Raw genomic sequence first — 19,475 nt, 5'->3', positions numbered from 1 at the left:
TTTACAGTTTTGTCTTAATTTGGGGAAGTCTATAACCATAGGCGGTTTCAAGGCCCGGCTACCCTGGGCAATTGCCCAGGCTCTGGCCCAAAGACATAGACAGGAATTTTATTATTTTTATACAAAATGATATTTTTTACAATAAAAAATATAAAAAAGGAGGGCATACTTAGTAAGTTGAGAAGTGAATTGTAAAAGTGAAAAATTATTTGAGTTGTAAGTTGTAACAACATATTTTGGGCTATTATTCTGAAGATCGAGGATTGAACTTGTGGTATACGGGCTCTTAATGGGCTGTATTAACGTAACTGCAATACTAGCACATACAAGTCGTTCTTCACGTTTTTTAGAGCTAAGATGCTAAAAAAGATAAGCTCAAATAGTTCCAATGCCTTCTTATTTTATTTCTTATTCTTTTTTTTATTTCCCTTGCTCATGGAAATGTTGTCTCAAATCATTTTTTTTTAATCCACTAAGATAAGTCTAGTAGTGAAGGGTTGAAATAGATGCATAGGAATTTAAGTTTGTTCTTCATTGCTATTATGCATTGTTTTTTATAGTTGTATTCATGAAAGGATAATTGTAAAGATTTACTTACTTTTTATATCAAAAAAATCGATTCCATCTTGTTTCCTTTCTATTTTTTTTTTCTTTTTTCCTCATCATCTCACTTATTAGTTATTATATTTTCTTGAAATTGTTTAAAATTTTGTGAAATGAAATAACCTGACTAATTGTTTAGTAATTTGCTTCCTATTTTATTTTCTCAAATAATGGAATAAAAACTTAAAATTTTTCTCCACTTTTATCAAAGAATATTCTAATAATAATTATAATTTTATCTATTGCATGACATTCTATTTGGCAGGTCACTGGATATCCTAATGTGGCCTCAGTCATCAAATTATGGCATTACAGTGTACAGATAAATGGCAACTCTTGGTTCAAACTTCAAACAGTATTGTGTGATAATATTATTTGTTATCCAAACAAAAGTTATGTTACTACAAAACTCCCGTTTCCGTAAATTCACGTTGATTCAAAATTAATTTTACAAATATATATATATATATATATCCAAACGCACACTAATAAGATGTTTGTGTTCAATATGACATTATCCTCACATGGATTTAGTAAAATGTAAAAATATACTCTGCCAATTGGGTCTCTGCTCTGGTTACTTTCTGGCTTGTCTGTCTCTCTGTTTCAAACAGGGATATCGCGGACTTAGGTCACGCACGCCTTATGTTCTTTTGACTGGAAATGATTCCTAATTTCTTTGGCACTTTTGACATGTTAACAGAAATTGCGTGCCTTCACCACTTATCCATATTTTATGAATTTGCTATCTTTAAATTTTTGCCCAGACTTTATAATTTTTCTGGCTCCGCCACTGTCTATAACCTAATTAATTCACTCACACTTTATTTTCTATACGCTACAAAAGTTTGGCCGGCCATTATTTGAATTCTGAATCAGAACCAAAATTAATGTTGGTCCCCTACGTACACATGCTGCACTCTAAACTATGCATATAAGTGTATCACAGCTAGCTAGCTAGCTTATATAAAGGACATTGTGCATTCAGCATTGATCAGAATCATCCTTGAATAGATCACATAACATGGCATCATTGGCATGCAACACGTTTATTGTTAGCAGCACGTTAAGATCAGTTGTTACTCGTGCGGAACCACCTAAACCTGGTCCTCTTTTCGATCTTAGTTCATTCAATCGCCACAGCTTTCCGGCAGGCTTCACTTTCGGGGCATCATCTTCCGCGTACCAGGTATACATGATATTGCCATATTGCTGTCAAATTTTGTTGTTGATTAATACATGTAGTCGGAAAATTAATTTAACTCATTCTTTTAATTGTGTTTTTTTCATTCAAAATGTTCAAACTCGATCCATATTTTACCTAAGAAAACTAAGTCAATTTTACTTAAACAATGATCAATATTGGTTAAAAATAATGATTTAATTTTCGATAAAAAAAAAAATGATAAGCTTAAGTATATGATACAAATGTGTAAATTTATTATAATTTAATTTAGTCCCGTCTTTTTTTTAAATAATTACCATTTATAGTTTATTTCCTAAAGGCTATAAACTAGATCGTGTACATAGTGGATTTAAAATCCTGGTAAGATCAATCCCTATTCTCACGAGTTTGGATTTGCATTAATTTGATTCCAAAATCGTGTCATTTCGTGTTTTAATACAAAAGCTTGTATCAGTAAATTCATTCTAATATCCACATCCTCAATAAATTTGAATCTCCGTTTAAACTAGGTTTATTAATGATTTTTCTGTGTTCATAATATGCATGTACAGTTTGAAGGTGCGGCAAAAGAATATGGTAGAGGACCAAGTATATGGGATACTTTCATCAATCAACATCCAGGTATTTTGCTTTCTCTCTCTCTCTGATATATAACATGTTATATATATATAACATGCTATCAAGTATAGAGGAAGATAAAACACTTTCCTTGTTTTTATTTCCCGCTCAATTATTTTAATAAAAAAGGAGAAAATTTTCTAGTTAAAAACTAAAAAATTTAAAATTATCATTTTATGAGCTCTTCTTTTTGTAGCATTTATAATTTATTTGTGTAAAATAATTTTTTTTTATGATTCCTTTTGCAGTTCAAAAACAATTAATTACAAACTATCCAAATGATAAATTTTAAAATTACATTATATTTTTAAAAAATCTTAAGCAAACTAATATATGATAAATTAATTCAGAAAAAAAAAACTAATGATAAATGAATGTATAACCTGTAGGTAAGATAGCAGATGGAACGAATGGAGATCGCGCACTTGACCAATATCACCGCTACAAGGTACGATCCGAATTCCGAATGGTGCTAGGAAGTAGGAAATCAACTTAAATTGCTTTTAATTTCTCGTGTTAATTTTATATACCAGGTAAAAGAAATATACACTAATTGCTATAACAGCTTTTAATTGCTTATATTGCCATAAAAAAAGTTGTTCACCTGCTATATAATTTTGGCAATCATATATTTCATGTGTTAATTGCTTTTAATAGTACGTGTTAATTTTTTCGTACAGCTTTAATAACGTTAACTGCTTTCAAATTGGTTTTGCCATATATATGTTAAGTTTTAAATTGTTTTTTTTTTAATTTGATAGATAAACTAAATTATATAAGGGAAGTTAATTTTAATAACTATAGATCACTGTATTGTTTTGATCATTAGGTCATTGTATTGTTAAAAAGAAGATCATACCAAACAAATTATTGTTGATTTATGTGTTAAATTTTTGTTCTGTATTTTTTTTTTCTGTTCCTGACTGTAATATAACTATCAAATTGAAAGAAAAATTAACTTATACACTGTAAATTATAATTGTTTCTTTTGAATTTTATTATTTTTTAACTTACTGAACATATATATACATCACAGGAAGACGTTCAGATCATGAAAGGTATGAATTTGGATGCATATAGGTTCTCTATCTCTTGGTCAAGAATCCTCCCAAGTGAGTTAAATTAAATATAAATGATCATTTTTATCTTTTAATTATCTTAAGAAAATGATTTGTGTTAACTATTTAAAAAATATATGATTTATTTATATATAGATGGAAAACTTAGTGGAGGTATAAATCGAGAAGGAATAAATTATTACAACAATCTCATCCATGAATTGCAGACTAAAGGTAAGAATTTATACTTTATTTTCTTGATATATTTTTAATTGAAGTTTAACATTTAACAATCATCTAGAATTAATTAAATATTAATATCGCAGGTTTAAAACCTTTTGTGACCCTTTTTCATTGGGATCTCCCCCAAGCTTTAGAAAATGAGTATAAAGGCTTCTTATCCGAGTCCATTATGTGAGTGATACAAAATCTAATTTCTATTTCAATTATAGATATCATATTTACATATTTGATTACATATGTATAATAGGATAAGTGCACTTTTTAAATAGATTAAATTGCATGTTGTATTTATTTTAAGATAGTGTATTATTTGTCTTTTAAGATATTTACATATATGACTACATGTTGTGTATTATTTGTCTTTTAAGATAATTTATTTTTTAAAATAGTATTACCTAATTCAATATGATAAAATAAATTATTTTTTTTTTACAAATTTATCTTCATTAAAAGAGTTAGAACGTGATTTTTAATTCATTTGAGTGTTTAAATATTACATGGTGCTGCAAGCTTAGTTGTGATTTTTTTTTATAATCAAAGCCACCCTTACTAAAAGTTAGTAGTATTTTTTAAATGAGAGCAATTTTAAAAACTATTTTCAATTACAATGTTTTTAGACAATTTTTTAAACGAAAACGCTTTTAGGAATTATTATCACTTTTATTGAGTCACATAGTTTACTCTAATATCATAAATGAAAGATTTTGTTTTATTTTAAATTTTTATTTCTTTCAAATGTACCTTTTAATTTTAATTTGATTGAACAACTAGCTCAAAAAAATATTTTATCGATTACTCAAACTACTCTTCTTTTTTGTTTATACACATACTTAATTTTCTTAGTTTTTTTATTTGTTCATTTATTTATTTATTTTTGTAATTTTTTTTGGCAACGGCTTATCTCTTTGACATTCATTATTTTTTTAAAAGAATTATCATTAGTTAAAAATAAATTTGTATCACAATATAAATTATTTATCATAAATTCAAAATATAATTTGTTTCTTAAAATTTATTTATTTCTTATAAATTTGAATTATATAAAAATAAATATTTATCCAATGCATTATACAAGCCAAAACACTAGTATAAGATAATTTAATAATTTGGTAATATATTTTGTTGGATGTATTACAGTTGATAATCCTTTGTTTTCATTATTTTGTTATACTATTGCTTAATATATATTTATGTTGTATATCGTCCAATATCATAATTTATGATTAATTTGCAGAGATGATTTTGGAGACTATGCGAAATTTTGTTTCGAAGAATTTGGAGATAGGGTGAAGCATTGGATTACTTTTAATGAACCGCATATTTTTAGCTCGCATGGCTATGCATATGGGACGAAGGCACCGGGTCGTAAGTCTCAGGGGCTCCGTCCAGACAGTGGAGGGACAGAGCCTTATCGTGTTTCACATAACATACTTCTTGCTCATGCAAAAGCTGTCCAATTGTATAGGAATTCCTATAAGGTTCTTTATAACCATTTTAAGATTTAATGTTGTTTATTATACTTCTAAGAGCATTTTTATCCAAAAGACTCTACGTACACACAGGAATCTCAAAATGGAGAGATAGGCATAACCCTCGATTCTAGATGGTTCGTGCCCTATTCAGATGCTTCTTCAGACATAGAAGCTACCGAACGAGCACTTGACTTCGAGATTGGATGGTAAATGCATGCTTACATTACAAGATCATCCTTCTCCAAATAACTAATAATTAAAAGGTGAAGAATCTGAAATTGGGTATGGTGATAGGTTCATGGAACCATTGACATCAGGAAAGTATCCAGAAAGCATGCAGCTTTATGTTGGTAGACGATTGCCAGAGTTCTCTAAAGAGGAAGCCGAGCTTGTCCGTGGATCATTTGATTTTATTGGACTAAACTATTACACCACCAATACCGCGCGCGTTGCCACTGGCTATACGGACTCAGTGCATCATCATCCAGATCTATCTACTGATCCTAATGTCGAACTTGGATGTAAGGGTGCCTTTGTCTGTAACATCTCTAAATCATATCTATTCAATTTCATAATATCATTTTTTCTTTTGTGTGCAAGTAGTAACTCGTCTCAACGGGTCGTCTCCTATAGGTCCAGTGGTACGTATATATACACGACATATTATCATCATTAATGTATTTGATTTAATTAATATATAATAACAGTACTCTATTTGTAACTCCATTTGCAGCCAGGTTTAGGATGGTTATGTGTTTATCCCAAAGGAATTAGAGAATTGCTGCTCCGTATCAAAAACCTGTACAACAATCCCTTGATTTATATAACTGAAAATGGTAGTTACACTTAACATCATATTTAGTATCCTGGCAAGTTACTCTAAAGTAAATTTATTGACAAAATTGTTAAGAATACATGTGAACTTTATCATAAAGTTAGATGTCAAATTTCTTATAACATTAACTTGTATCATTTTTTTTAATTGTAGGAATAAATGAATTAGATGATCCAACACTATCACCTGAGGAATCTCTTATGGATTTTTACAGAATTGATTATCATTATCGTCATCTATTGAATGTTGATTATGCAATAAGGTAATGATTGTATTTTCATGTATTTTAAAAAAATTGTTTATAAATCTAATTTTTATTTTTATTTTTACTTTACAAGGGATGGCGTGAGAGTAAAGGGATATTTTGTCTGGTCACTGCTGGACTGCTTTGAATGGAGTAATGGTTATATACCTCGATTTGGATTGATTTTTGTGGATCACAAAAATAATTTGAACCGATCTCCAAAACTCTCTGCAAAATGGTTCCGGAAATTTTTACAAAATCGACTGCTTTGAATGGAGTAACTCTTAACAATGTAATAAATTTAACTATGAATTATTATATGTTTGTATTTTCTCCAAAAGGAAAATATATTCCTTAAATTATTCGTCCTCTATATATCATATTTGTCCATGTTAAAATGAATAGTGTATCCAAAGATTAAAGTATAAGTTATAATTTCCAATTAAAAAAAAGGTCTTAAGATTAAAATCAAATAGGTATATATGTATAACAATTTACGAAATTTTTAAAATTCAACCATCCATTAATTATTTTAACATTTAAAGTGCATTATTCACGTCATGGGGTTTAATTTTTTTTTTTAATGTGTGCACATTTATTTAGATGCATTTTTCTTTTTAATTTCACCATCTCTTTCAAAAGGTAATATAATAGAAGATGTTATAAGTTATGAATAATAAATCGATTAAGTAAATGTTTTGTGCCCAAATATATTGCAAAGCATTTTTAAAAGCATGTTACAATATAATTATACACACGAGTAACCCTTAGGCTTTTACATCTATGATTTAGATGTCTTTTACTAGCTTTCTTAAATAATTGAATTCATTTTTGTTCACAAAGAACAAAAAATGATTCAAAGTTTTAATTCGAAAAAAAGAAGATCAAATCTTATATCAAATTCATCGTTGCCCATAATTTTACTTGAATAACATTAGTTTAATTATCACAGCTTTTTTTAAAGGAGCTTAATTATTACAGTTAAGAAATTATTTCAATGATATCTAGGTAACGAATTATATTTGACAAGAACAAACACCCTATATGTTAATAAACTCAAATTTCACAGACAAAATAGATAAAGAAAAATATAATAAATAAAAAGACGCAGTCTCAACAAAAGGCTAAAATACGATTATAAAAATGACATCAACAAATTATACACATATCTAATATTAAAAAAAACCCACATTTTATTGAATTTGGATCCAATTTTATTTATTTATTAAATAATTTAAACTGATCGAACCAAATTACATATTATTTTATTTAATCTTCAAATTAAAAGACTTTTTAACCAAAAACCAATATAAACAGATCCGGAAAGCACTATGTTTTTAAACTGATCGTTCACGAGTCCAATATCCTATCTAATATCCGACACTATATATGACATAATTAATGAGCCAAGACTACGGGAAATATCTGCGAATAAAAAAAGATTTGTATATGTCGAGGGTTGATAAAAGTAAACTTTTACCTTTCTTTTTAATTGAACCACATCAATAATTTATACAATTTTTTTATACATAAAGTTCGATTATCTCTCTATTTTAAGAAGATAATAATATTTTATTATTTTTTCTAAAATATAAAAACTAATTTCTCTATCTTCTCCCACACATTTTTCTCTCCTTTATCACCTCTCGTGTAGTCGATCTCAGTCAAAATTTCCAAACTCTTTCCTTCTTATACATTCATCTTCTCACCTCTAACAACGGAACAAATATCTTCTTAATTTTGTGCTTCTTCTGATACTAATTATATTTTAACTTCTGTATAGCACATATTGATTATTTATTTATATAATTAAAATTTATAATAAATAAGTATTTTAAATATATAAGTTATATTGTAATTAAATTTTTAAAATAATACTTATGGATATATAATTATATTTTAAATTTAAGATAAATAATCTATACTGACATATTTTAAATAATATTTTAAATATCTTAACAAAACTGATATCCTTTTTTCAATTTTTGAAATAAAAAAAATATATATTTTAGTTGTTTTATGTACTATTTTTAATTTTTCGTAACATACATCTCCCCGTGTACTATGTCATCTTATCCCACTTTTACTCTCTAAACTTTTTATTTTTATTTTTTGTAAATATATTTTAAATGCAAAAATAAAAACAGACAAACATATGCTCAGTGTATCAACGTGAGAAGAGTAAAAGAGAAAGTTTTAAAAAATAGATGAAAATAAAAGAAATAGAAAAATAAACAATTATATAATTCATAAATGATCAGTAATAATTAACAAGAATGGAAAATTGTTCTCAACTCCCACCTTTAGGCTCCAAAGATGTTGCAATTGGTCGTTTCTTAATGTTGATATTTTTATGTTCCGTTTGCTAGAAATGAGAGAATTAGGATAGATGGAAATTAAATGAAAGAGTAGAAATATGAGCGAAATAATGTGTAAAGTAAATGTATTTGGTTAAAGATAAATATAAAAGAGTTAAGAAGAGAGATAAAGAGATGAGTAAAAATAAATGAAAATAATATAATGAATTTTATATTTTTTTTCCTAAATTTCACCTAGCAAGCATGCTAACTTATTTCTATATACATATGAAATTATTTCCATTTTTTATACCAAACAACATCTTTAAAAGGTGTATATGGAACTCCTTCCTCGGTATCATACAAAAGGGAAGATTGAAGAACCTAGTCTAGAGACTTAACAAAAGAGTATTAAAAAAAGTGTTGGTAGCGTTCTTCCAAGGATATTAAAAACATTTACATTTAATTAAAATGCATTTACAGTATAAAAGTTTGTTACATTTTTATTTAATCATAAATTGTTATATAATGTAAGTTTATTGTTATTTTTTATTATAATTAATTTAAAATTTATACTTGACTTTTTACTATTAACTATATTGTGGGTTAGCAAAAACAAAAGGTAGAAAAATTAAGTGTAAGAGGAGAGACAACAAAAACTGAAAAGAAAAATAAAGCTTTGATTACCATTCAACCGACACATGACAACAATTGAACAGTTTTTATATAACTACAGACAATAATAATAATAATACATGAAAATTATTAAACTTGTGACATTTTTAACAAAAGTTTTTTATTTTTAGTTTCTTAACCAAAACTACAATAACAGTAAACATTAGGCAAAAATTCAATTTCAATATTGATAAGTTATGTTCCGTTTGATTGGATGAAAGAAAAATTTAAAATTTGAATTGAAAAGAAAGTGAAAGAAAGAAAAGATTTCAATTTTTGTTTCCATAAGGCAACTTTTTTTTTCCTCTCAAACCAAAAAAAGAAAATATTTGGTTAGTTATATATTTTTTTTTATTATTTTCTTTCATCCTATTTTCTCTCATGTCAAAGAGATGATTAGAGTATTTTTAATGAATAATTTATTTTGAGTTCTTAGACCATTTTCTATGGGTTTTATAATACTATTGAAATAATTTTTGTCATTTTTTACTTTAGTGATCAAAATCAATTTAAATGATTGGATTTTACTTATAAAGCTAAAAAAAAAAAAAAAGACGTTAAAAAATATTATTTTTTAAAAAAGGTGAGTTCTTATAAGTTTTTGAATCTCCCACGAAGAACACTTAAACAAAAATAGTAATAGAATCTGGTGGACAACCTATTTCAAGAAACTCAATACTAAAGATGCTCTTGCATTAAATTTGGAAAATGCAATCACAACAAAAGAATACCCTGATGCAGATTGCAGACAACAGAATATGTAAACTATCAGGGATCTTGACCGTCCAAATATAAGGACTACAGCCATTGATATTATGCAAAACTATTAGCCGTTGATCTCGTGAATGGGTTTTGCCACTGGTCGTGGCAGCGTGATCCTCAATGCGGACGACCGCACTAGATCGCCACAAATCAAGCATTTTCAGTTTTTCACCTTAGAACCCTAGTGCTGGGTGCAGGAGCTTGCTGAATCGAAGTTAATTGCTCTCACCCACTCTCAGCTTCTGCTTCTAAATCTGAACTCAACGGTTCTGTGAAATCAAAATCCGCGGCAGTTCAGCATTCTAGGGTGATATTTTCATGGATGGAGATGGTAGCAGTGAAAGCCCAATCGAAACTAAGAAAGCCAAGTCAAAAACCCCTCGAAAACCTAAAGAAACCATTCTGAAGCAAAGTCTCTCACTCTCTCTGGATGTTGCAATCTGCGTTTCATTTCATAGCCTCTATCTTTCAACTGATTTTTTTTTTTTAATTTGTAGAATCCCCTGCCGAATTCTTCGCAGAAAATAAGAACATTGCAGGATTTGATAACGTACGCATTATTGTACAGTGACATGTTTGATTTGGTATATGTGCATTTTTTATGGTATTTTTTTCTACTGTATATGTTTTCTCTGAAATTATGTGGATTTAACTGCAGCCTGGAAAATCTCTTTATACTACTGTTAGAGAGCTTGTGGAGAACTCACTTGACTCGGCGGAGTCCATATCGGAGCTTCCGGTGGTTGAAATTACCATGTAAGTGTGCAAGTGCAAGTATGATGAATGATGAACACGAGTAATTTGTATCTGTAAACTGTTTCTTTCATGCTAACTTCGTTGTTGTAGTGAGGAGATAGGGAAAAGCAAATTTAATTCCATGATTGGTCTTGTTGATCGGGAACGTGTTGATGCGGCTTTGTATGATGATTATGAAACTGAGAAGGCTCGTGAGGTGTGTTTAATTTTATCTTGTTACATTGGCTTGCTTTACTGAGATGTGCTATTCTGGATCAAACTCTATGGTTTGGTACTATAAATTGTTAATTTGTTATGGTAACTAATTTGAGATTCTTATCTTGGTTCGTTCATATAAACAACTTGTTGCAATTGGGTAGACTAAAGGGGAAAGGCTCTCTGGGTATGGTTCTGTTTCACATAATACCTTCCCTTGCAGAAACGATTAGCAAAAGAGGCCCGTGCTCAAGAGATGCAAGCAAAGAATGCTGCCCTCGGAAAGAAAGTGAAAGATACTCCAGCTTCAAAGGCTATCAAGGGTCGAGGTGAGGCTTCCTTTTACAGAGTTACATGCAAGGTGCGCATGGTTTCTGCCTCAAGCCTTCCTTTGTGACACTGTTGATGTGCTTTGTCTTTGTGTTAATTTTGATCCAGTCAGCAGAACTGTTTGATCAGATTTTGAAATCCTATTCGAAAGTAGTTTCTCATTTTCTGTTGTTATCAATCTCATTCCTGTAAGTGAAATGTTGACAGTCTCATGGTTCTTACTAATTGCAGGATAATGGAAAAGGAATGCCACATGATGACATCCCAAATATGTTTGGCCGAGGTCAGTCAGTTACTTGCTGCCTCAGTTATCTGTGCATCAAAATGTTTAGATATTTCAGTAGTAATATTTTGTTGGTTGGAACTAGAAACCTCAATTACTGTAAGCTTATCTATTCATGCAGTTCTATCTGGGACAAAATATGGCTTGAAACAGACACGTGGAAAGTTTGGTCTTGGTGCAAAGATGGTAATGATTGACAACATGCACTAGTTTAAATATAATTTCCCTCTTTTTGTTTTGTTTTATTTACTCAGGTAATTAACTTGTAAAAATGGGAAACTTTTCTGTTGAAGTTGTATTACATACGTGTTTCACTTGGCCGTATTAAGCAGTAATTTTCATGCATGCAGGCATTAATATGGTCTAAAATGAGTACTGGGCTTCCTATTGAGATCACTTCATCAATGAAGAACCAAAATTATGTTTCATTTTGCAGGCTGGATATTGACATTCATAAGTATGAAAATTTTTAGTATTGTAAATGAATTAATATTTAAACTCCCTCCAAATAAACAAATGCTTCAACTATTTTTCAGGAATATTCCTCATGTACATTTACATGAAAAACGGGAGAACAAGGAACATTGGCGTGGAGCTGAAATTCAAGTTGTCATAGAGGGGAACTGGACAACTTACCGGGTACATAATACTTATGTGATGAAATGTTAATAATTTCACTGCAAACTCTAGATAGCAGTTCCATTTTCCTTAATAAACTGTTGTTGTGCTTATTGATTTTATCAAAAGACTAATGGTGATCATCTTTGTTTGCATTTGCAGTCAAAAATATTGCATTACATGCGACAAATGGCTGTTATCACCCCTTATGCTCAGTTTCTATTTAAATTTGTGTCAGATGCACCTGAGTATGCATATGTATCTATATCTTTTCAGCTTCTGCCCCCCAAAACAACTGTGCACAATCATCTTATACAAACTGTTCTCTTTGGCAGCAAGAATGTCTCTATAAGATTTGCTCGCAGAACAGATGTAATGCCACCCATTCCTATGGAGACAAAGCATCATCCATCATCGGTTGATTTGCTGCTAATTAAACGACTTATTGCTGAAACTTCGAAGCAGAATCTTTTGCAGTTTCTTCAGCATGAATTTGTAAATATCAGTAAATCTTATGCTGAAAGATTGATAGGTAAAGAAAAACAGTAATTTCATTAATAATTTGTTAGATCTTTTTGCTTCTTATTGAGCAAATATTTATGCAGGTCTTTTAACGAAGCATTTCATATGGTATTTATACAGTCAAGTTAACTGTTTCAATTCATCATTCTAACAGAATTAATGACATTGGTATTTGGTTAGGAAATAGGAAAGATAATAGTAAACTAAGGTTCCCTACTTGAGAATTGTCATTTGTCTCTGATATAAAAACATTGTTATTGTGCAATGATTAAGTGGAGAGAGAAGATATATTTCACTCTGTCCTTGTTGATATTGAAATATGGGAATGATCAAGATTTAAGGGCCCTTTTTTCTTACTTTATATTCCCTTTTTCTTCATAAGTTAGTGATGGACTAAGTTGCCTTCTGCAGCTCTGCTGTATGTGTATATTTTTGTTACTGAGGCTCAGAAAGAGATACTTTTGGTTGCTGTTGACATTCTAGTAAAGTAACAATTCATTTTGCCTTTGATTAGAGGAAGTTTATATTCACATGGTTCAATGTGCATGTTATTGATGCCCAACATGTTTTCTGCTGCACTCTTTACCTTTCTTTCTCAGGAGAAATGGGTCCAGACTTCGGCTCGAAAATGACTGTGAAGTCTCTAACTTCACAGCAATTAGTACGGATTCATCAATTGCTTCGTCAAGCCAAGTTTGATGATCCTAGTGGTCATGTAAGTAATGGAGTCTGTATTATGGGGCCCTTTCATTTATATTTCATTTTCTTTATTTTTTTTTCATTTTAAATTCCTTGTTTTTGTCATTTTATATGCCCATATTACCTATTTTCAGTGTCTTAGCCCTGCTGGTGAATACAATCTTCGGTTAGGAATTATAAAAGAGCTGCACCCGGACATGGTTGCAACTTATTCAGGCAGGTTGTAGTTTTACCCGATCTTTTCTCTTGCCTCAAATTATTACTTTTTTGGAACTTCCGTATCTCTTAATTAATCATTTTTCTATCCTTGTTATGGATCACTGTGGGTATTTAGCTTACTTTTTTACTCTATTGGAGGTTCAAAAGGGGAAACATAGCCACTAGTCTAGAAACCCATGAGAGATTTCTTAATGTTTATGTGCTTGACTTTTCTGATAATTCATAATGATTTAAAGTTAATTTCTTCTGTCATTGCTGCACAGTGCTCAAGTTTTTGAAGGTCACCCATTCATTGTGGAAGCTGGAGTCAGTGTAGGTGGAAAAAATGTCAAACAAGTTAAGTTTCGTTTCCAGCAGTATTAATGCTTGATAATAGTTTGAAATTCATGTGTTAAAAATATCATTTTATCTGAAAAAAGTAGTTGGAAATAGAGTAAAATATTATAAATGTAGTAATAAACGTGGAGAAAAATATACAATCGAAAATAAATCTTTTGTTAGACATGCAAAAGGATTGGATTCAGAGAGATATTTTCTTTTATGTTCTTTTTCCGTGTTTTTGTGCTTTTAGCTGACTTCCTGATCCTACTGGTTTTTTTATTTGATTTATATTGTAATAAATTCTTGTTCTATAAAGAAAAAACTTAATTTAGCTCTTGAATATGCTTTCTGATGGATTGTAATAATATTCCCTGCCCCCACACTCCCATCTCTTCTTACTGTATTGTATTGTGTTATAGTTTGATTGCTACTATGGTCTTAAATTATGTGATGCTGGGTCATTTTTTATCAACCATTTGATCAGCTGGACAATGTTAGGAGGTAGTTGTAAAGAGACGTTTCATTCTATTCTTAAACGATGGTAATGGTTTGTCAGTGACGACATATAGTACTTGTTACAGGGTCTGAATATATTTCGATTTGCCAATAGAATTCCACTACTTTTTGAGCAAGGTGCTGATGTTGTCACCAGAACTGCACATAAAAGAATCAAGTAAGTATGCACAGAAACACATGGTTTATTTTGACTTTCTAATTTTTACTTTGTTTGGATGAGGGAACAGAATGAGAGGAAAAAGAATAAAAAGAAAGAAAATCAAGAGAAAATGAAGGTATAAATGATGTTTGGATGAAAAGAAAAAAGTGAGGAAAGAAAATATATTCATGTTATGATGAGGTGAAGGTATAAATGTTGTTAGGAGTGATTTTTTTTTTTTTAAGTCAGTCCCACTATAACTTTTCTTTCTTGCCAAAATCAATAATTGCTTTACAGAAATTCTCTGGCATCACAAACACTAAACCTATGAAATCTTTATGAAATACTTTTTCAGCTGGAGTAGTTACAAAATCAACCAGATGCAAGATAAGATTGGTGTCTTTGTAAGCATTGTGAGCACAAAAATTCCATTCAAAGGAACTGGGAAAGAATACATTGGAGATGACATAACTGAGATTGCTTCTGCTGTCAAGGTTTGAAGTTTTTAATATACAAATTTTCATATTTAGCTATGTAAAATAAGCTAACAGCATTTTCCCCCCCTGCAATCTCTAGTATGCTATTCAGCAGTGTTGTGTCCAATTAAAATCCAAGATTGTGAAAAAGATGCATGCACGTGAGCAGCAGGAGAGGAAACGAAATCTAAGCAGGTATGCCAAAGTTCTATTTGTCCCTCATAATTCCAGGAATGAACTGAATGGTGCAATTGTTTTCTTTATATATATATATATATATATATATATATATATATTATGAAATAAAATATAATTCCTACCAATTGGCAGGTATATTCCTGATGCTTCTGGTGCAGTATACAATGTTTTGAAAGAAATGACACAGTTACATGCATCAAAGAAGATTCGTTATGGGGATGATGATGCTGAACTACTGAGTAAAGTCTCTGAGAATTTGATTACTAAAGAAACACTGTGTGAAAAGCTTTCTAAACATGTTGAACAGGTATACTCTCTAGCTTTGTGTGTGAAAGTTTCATAGTTTTCTTCCAATTTACAAACTAAAGGGATACCTCACAACGACACAACCTGAATAGATGGAAGTGTCAGAGTGGCAGTAAATTGATCCAGAGGAACTACTCTTGCTCGTCATATGAGCATGTCCACTCCACCTTAAGTTAAAATATAGATTTAGTTATATTTGGTAGCTAACAAGGGTTTAGCCTGAAGAAATACGAAATTGTCCTCATAAAACTTCTGAGTTATTTTTTTTCCTGACTAATGCAAAACGTATCTCCTGACCTGGAAATTTCTCTTTACATTCTAGATAATGTGCTTAACTGCATATTACCTTTTTTTAAGCTCATATTTCGAGCAATAACGGGTAGTTGCAATACCTTTAGTCAAAATATCGAATGAAGCTTTAGGCAGTACCATCTAGGATTGTCTCCTTTATCGATAGTATGAAGTTCATACAATGAACTGAAGATCAAGAGATGAGCTAGGTAGGAGATGCTTGAATTTTGAATTTATTGCTGAAGTTTTGTATATAATTTATATTTGTATATGCAGGTTGACTATGAAATGGCATTGGAGTATGCCACGCAGAGTGGAGTAAGCGAAGAACCCAGAGAAACAATATACATACAATCATTGGAAGCTGAAAATAAGATGATTGACCTACAGACTCCATTTATTGTTTTCAGAGTCTTTCAGTAGGCTTAGAAAATTTATTTGATAGTGAAAAGAAACAAAAGCGAAGATGATTTTTCCAGATTAAATTTATATTGTGTTACCCGAAAGAACAATTATTGTATCTATTCTTTTCATTTGTACCAAATGGCAATAAGATTGATATGATATTGCTGTGAGTTCTGAAATAATGTTTACGCGAGCATCTACAGTACACTGCAAGCATTTAGAAAAAGCACAGATAATGACTCAAACTCTAAACCCACTAAGAACACGGTTCTTTGCCAGTGAAAACAAGCTGAAAATTGTTTATTGTGATGATAGAGTATGTTGGACAATCACTATTCCAGTATTCCTGATCTATTTTGGAAAAACAACCCAAAGCCAAAAAAGTTGGGCCAAGATGTACTTTTGTCTGTTTTATAATTTTTATTTTACAAAATAATTTATTATTTGTTGTATAAACTAAACTAAAATACGTACTTTGGAAAGTAAGACTCCTTTCTCAATTTCACACTTTCAATCTAAGAATAACGTCTCACTGAATTTTCTACATGGGATAGTTGTTAGTTTCCTACACTTAGATTGAAATGTACGGTCTCTTAAATTGAACTTCATAAGTTCAATTTGTTATATTTTGAATGGATTAAAAAGGTAGTAGCATTTGCTTATTTATTTAATGGTATATAAAAATTCGATACCCAAAAAAGGTGTATAAATAAAAATTCCAATACAAAATTATGGTTTAATAGGTCTTTCTTCTATCAGTAAAAAAGTAAAAAAATAAAAAAAAATACATTTTTTCTAACATTTTTCTCTCCAATATTTAATGTTTAAAATTTATTTTATTGTAATTTTCTTTATCAAATTGAATATGATACTAACATATTTATAACACTCACACAATATACATTTTACTCAATTGAGTGAGTTAGAATCTCTGATATTTTATTGTAATCTAAACAAATTATTTATCCATAAAAAACATGGTACCAAGTCTTTATTTTAATTAATTGTTTATCTTTATTATTGTAATCTAAAATATCAAGGGATAAAATACCAAAAAGGTACCAAGTCGATTATAATAACAAGTTAAAAATAAAGACAAACAATTAATTAAAATAAAGTTACAATAAATATAATATGAATCAGGAAAGGTGGCAGAGCCCCCTGGTTAGATTATATTATATTTTTTTATCAGAAATAAAATACAATTAACGAATTCAATTAAAGAAAACACAATTATAAGAGTATGCAGAAGGAAAGATCGATTTAGATGGATAAAGGACGCTCCTCAAGTAGACACGGTAAGTTATTTCATTTAAGAAAAATATAAAATGTGATGATCCCAGACTTTTTTTTATATATAAAAAGAAAAACCTTATAGGTTTTCTGGACATTAAGCTAAGTATTGAAGCTCACTGATAGCCCACACTCTTTGGGTCTTACGAAGATCTTATTTTCCTCCAAGCACTATCCTAACCATAAAGGACTTCTGTATTTTTTAAACATGTATCAAGGGCACACCTTTCAAGGCTTACAAATCCATGTTTTCTTAAAAAAAAGAAAAATATAGTAAATATATGGATTCTAAATCATATTTGCATTTTTTAAATGAAAATAACTAAGATCCCTTGAGGGTGTCTTCGAAAAACTTAGCCAGCCATAATAGATATCATATTTACAAATAGGAGGAAGAACAAGGGGGAAGAGGGGAGATTCAGAGAATACTGAATATTATTGCTGGTATCAAACCATTACAAACTACTACTTCTCTTTCTCTCACTATCTTTCTAATGTGTGTCTGTGTATTACAACTAAGCTCTGAGGCTCTTTATATAGAGAAAGATGAAGGAAAAAAAAAGACCCCTTTAGTCAAGAATAGTAAAATTATTATTCTTTTACTCTGTTAGAGGGTCCATTTTTACAACGGTTATTTATGAAAAGACTCAATGTCAGAGACTCAGCAAAAGCAAAGATTCTTGCCTTGGTGTATAGTTGTATTTTGGCAGGATGTGTCTATCTTCTGAACAATTTTTTGAAGACTTCGTAACAGTAACATTTTCTTCTTCTTGGATGTTTCCAGAGCAAAAAATGTCTAATGAGTCTTCCATGGAAAGGTCAGTGGATGGAAATGGAGGAGTTTGTTGTCCATGACAACCATTGGCCTTATAAATCTCTTTGTCTTTTCTTTCCTTATGAAAAAATTGTACCAATTTGTTGTTGTGTTCAACCGGGAAGAGTGTGAAAAACTTCCCGTTGTATGCTGGTAGGAAGAGTTTTGTGTCATGGATTTCTCTTATCGGGTCAAAATCTCTTTTGTCTGAATATGAGAAGAACCATTGTTATCCTTGTGTTTGTGCTCTCATAAGGTTGTATTTGTACTGTATGTTACCCTGCACATCCTAGGTCTTATATTCCTCATTGAACAGACAGGAAAAGTCCCTGCTGTCTTCTGGTAAGAGTTTCATAACATGAGAGGGATAATTTTGTGCAAAAAAGTTGCTCGGGCAGTTATAATTTTGATGGAAATATAGTCCATTATGTCTGTCTGTATCGGGTTTGTAGCTTCATTTATAGAGGGGTTAAACCCCTCAAATCTGTCTAAGGGAGGGATCAGAATTAATTCTAGACATCTATAGTGCAGGAGACTTTTTGTGGTGATTGCCAAGTCTTCATATCCGAATGACTTGAACTGGTCTAGGTCCAGTCTGACTTTTCTAAAAAGAAATTTTATCTTGCACGGACAATTAATTTTATCTTCGCAAAATGGCGTTTTATTAGTACACACAAATTTCTGGTTGAAATAGGCATGGACGCCTATGTAAAGGCCAACAATGGCTATTGTGTACCTTAAACAATAATTTTGGTATCTTTTTGAGATTGTCAAGGTTCAAGTTGTTTATTGGTCCGGGGATATTTGGGCTGACAGAGTCTTTGTAGGTTCTGGGGAGGTTTTGGCTTTTGGTAAGCATTTATGATTATGGTCATAGCCTCTAGCTAGAGGGCCTTCTTTATCTTATTGATATCACTGGTATTTAATTCAAGAGCTTTTTCTACTTCTTCCCTTAAATAAAATCCTTTGTACATTAGGCTTTGGATACCCTCATTTGTCAAGTAAAGGTCTTTAAAATTGGTGTAAACACCTTTATGAGATCCTGATAACAGGACAAAAGTTATATAACCTTTCCCAGAAGGAGAGGCTCTTGTGAGGAGA

At 30.4% G+C, this 19,475-nt stretch overlaps 2 protein-coding genes across 2 annotated transcripts; both read left to right on the top strand.

Annotated features, from left to right (window-relative positions):
* Positions 1-1,579: 1,579 nt before the first annotated feature.
* LOC100805263 (beta-glucosidase 13) lies at positions 1,580-6,618 on the top strand. Its single transcript, XM_006594991.4, has 13 exons — positions 1,580-1,792; positions 2,341-2,410; positions 2,797-2,855; positions 3,444-3,519; positions 3,622-3,699; positions 3,792-3,879; positions 4,943-5,186; positions 5,271-5,386; positions 5,475-5,701; positions 5,784-5,821; positions 5,914-6,016; positions 6,169-6,277; positions 6,354-6,618. The coding sequence occupies exons 1-13, from the start codon at positions 1,628-1,630 to the stop codon at positions 6,529-6,531; spliced, it is 1,551 nt and encodes a 516-aa protein (XP_006595054.1). The 5' UTR covers positions 1,580-1,627; the 3' UTR covers positions 6,532-6,618.
* A 3,310-nt stretch (positions 6,619-9,928) lies between these two features.
* On the top strand, positions 9,929-16,426 carry LOC100809558 (DNA topoisomerase 6 subunit B). The gene is made up of 19 exons (XM_003543507.5): positions 9,929-10,405; positions 10,491-10,543; positions 10,652-10,749; positions 10,840-10,945; positions 11,168-11,305; positions 11,506-11,557; positions 11,679-11,743; positions 11,908-12,014; positions 12,094-12,196; positions 12,338-12,423; positions 12,511-12,707; positions 13,297-13,412; positions 13,531-13,616; positions 13,879-13,951; positions 14,518-14,609; positions 14,947-15,085; positions 15,168-15,262; positions 15,398-15,572; positions 16,139-16,426. The coding sequence occupies exons 1-19, from the start codon at positions 10,312-10,314 to the stop codon at positions 16,283-16,285; spliced, it is 2,022 nt and encodes a 673-aa protein (XP_003543555.1). The 5' UTR covers positions 9,929-10,311; the 3' UTR covers positions 16,286-16,426.
* Positions 16,427-19,475: the final 3,049 nt, after the last annotated feature.

The sequence above is a fragment of the Glycine max genome, chromosome 13 (genome assembly GCF_000004515.6).
Source record: "Glycine max cultivar Williams 82 chromosome 13, Glycine_max_v4.0, whole genome shotgun sequence".
In the NCBI taxonomy this organism is placed as follows: Eukaryota; Viridiplantae; Streptophyta; class Magnoliopsida; order Fabales; family Fabaceae; genus Glycine; species Glycine max.
The sequence above is the reverse complement of the archived record's forward strand: the minus strand, read 5'-3'. Positions and strand labels throughout refer to the sequence as shown.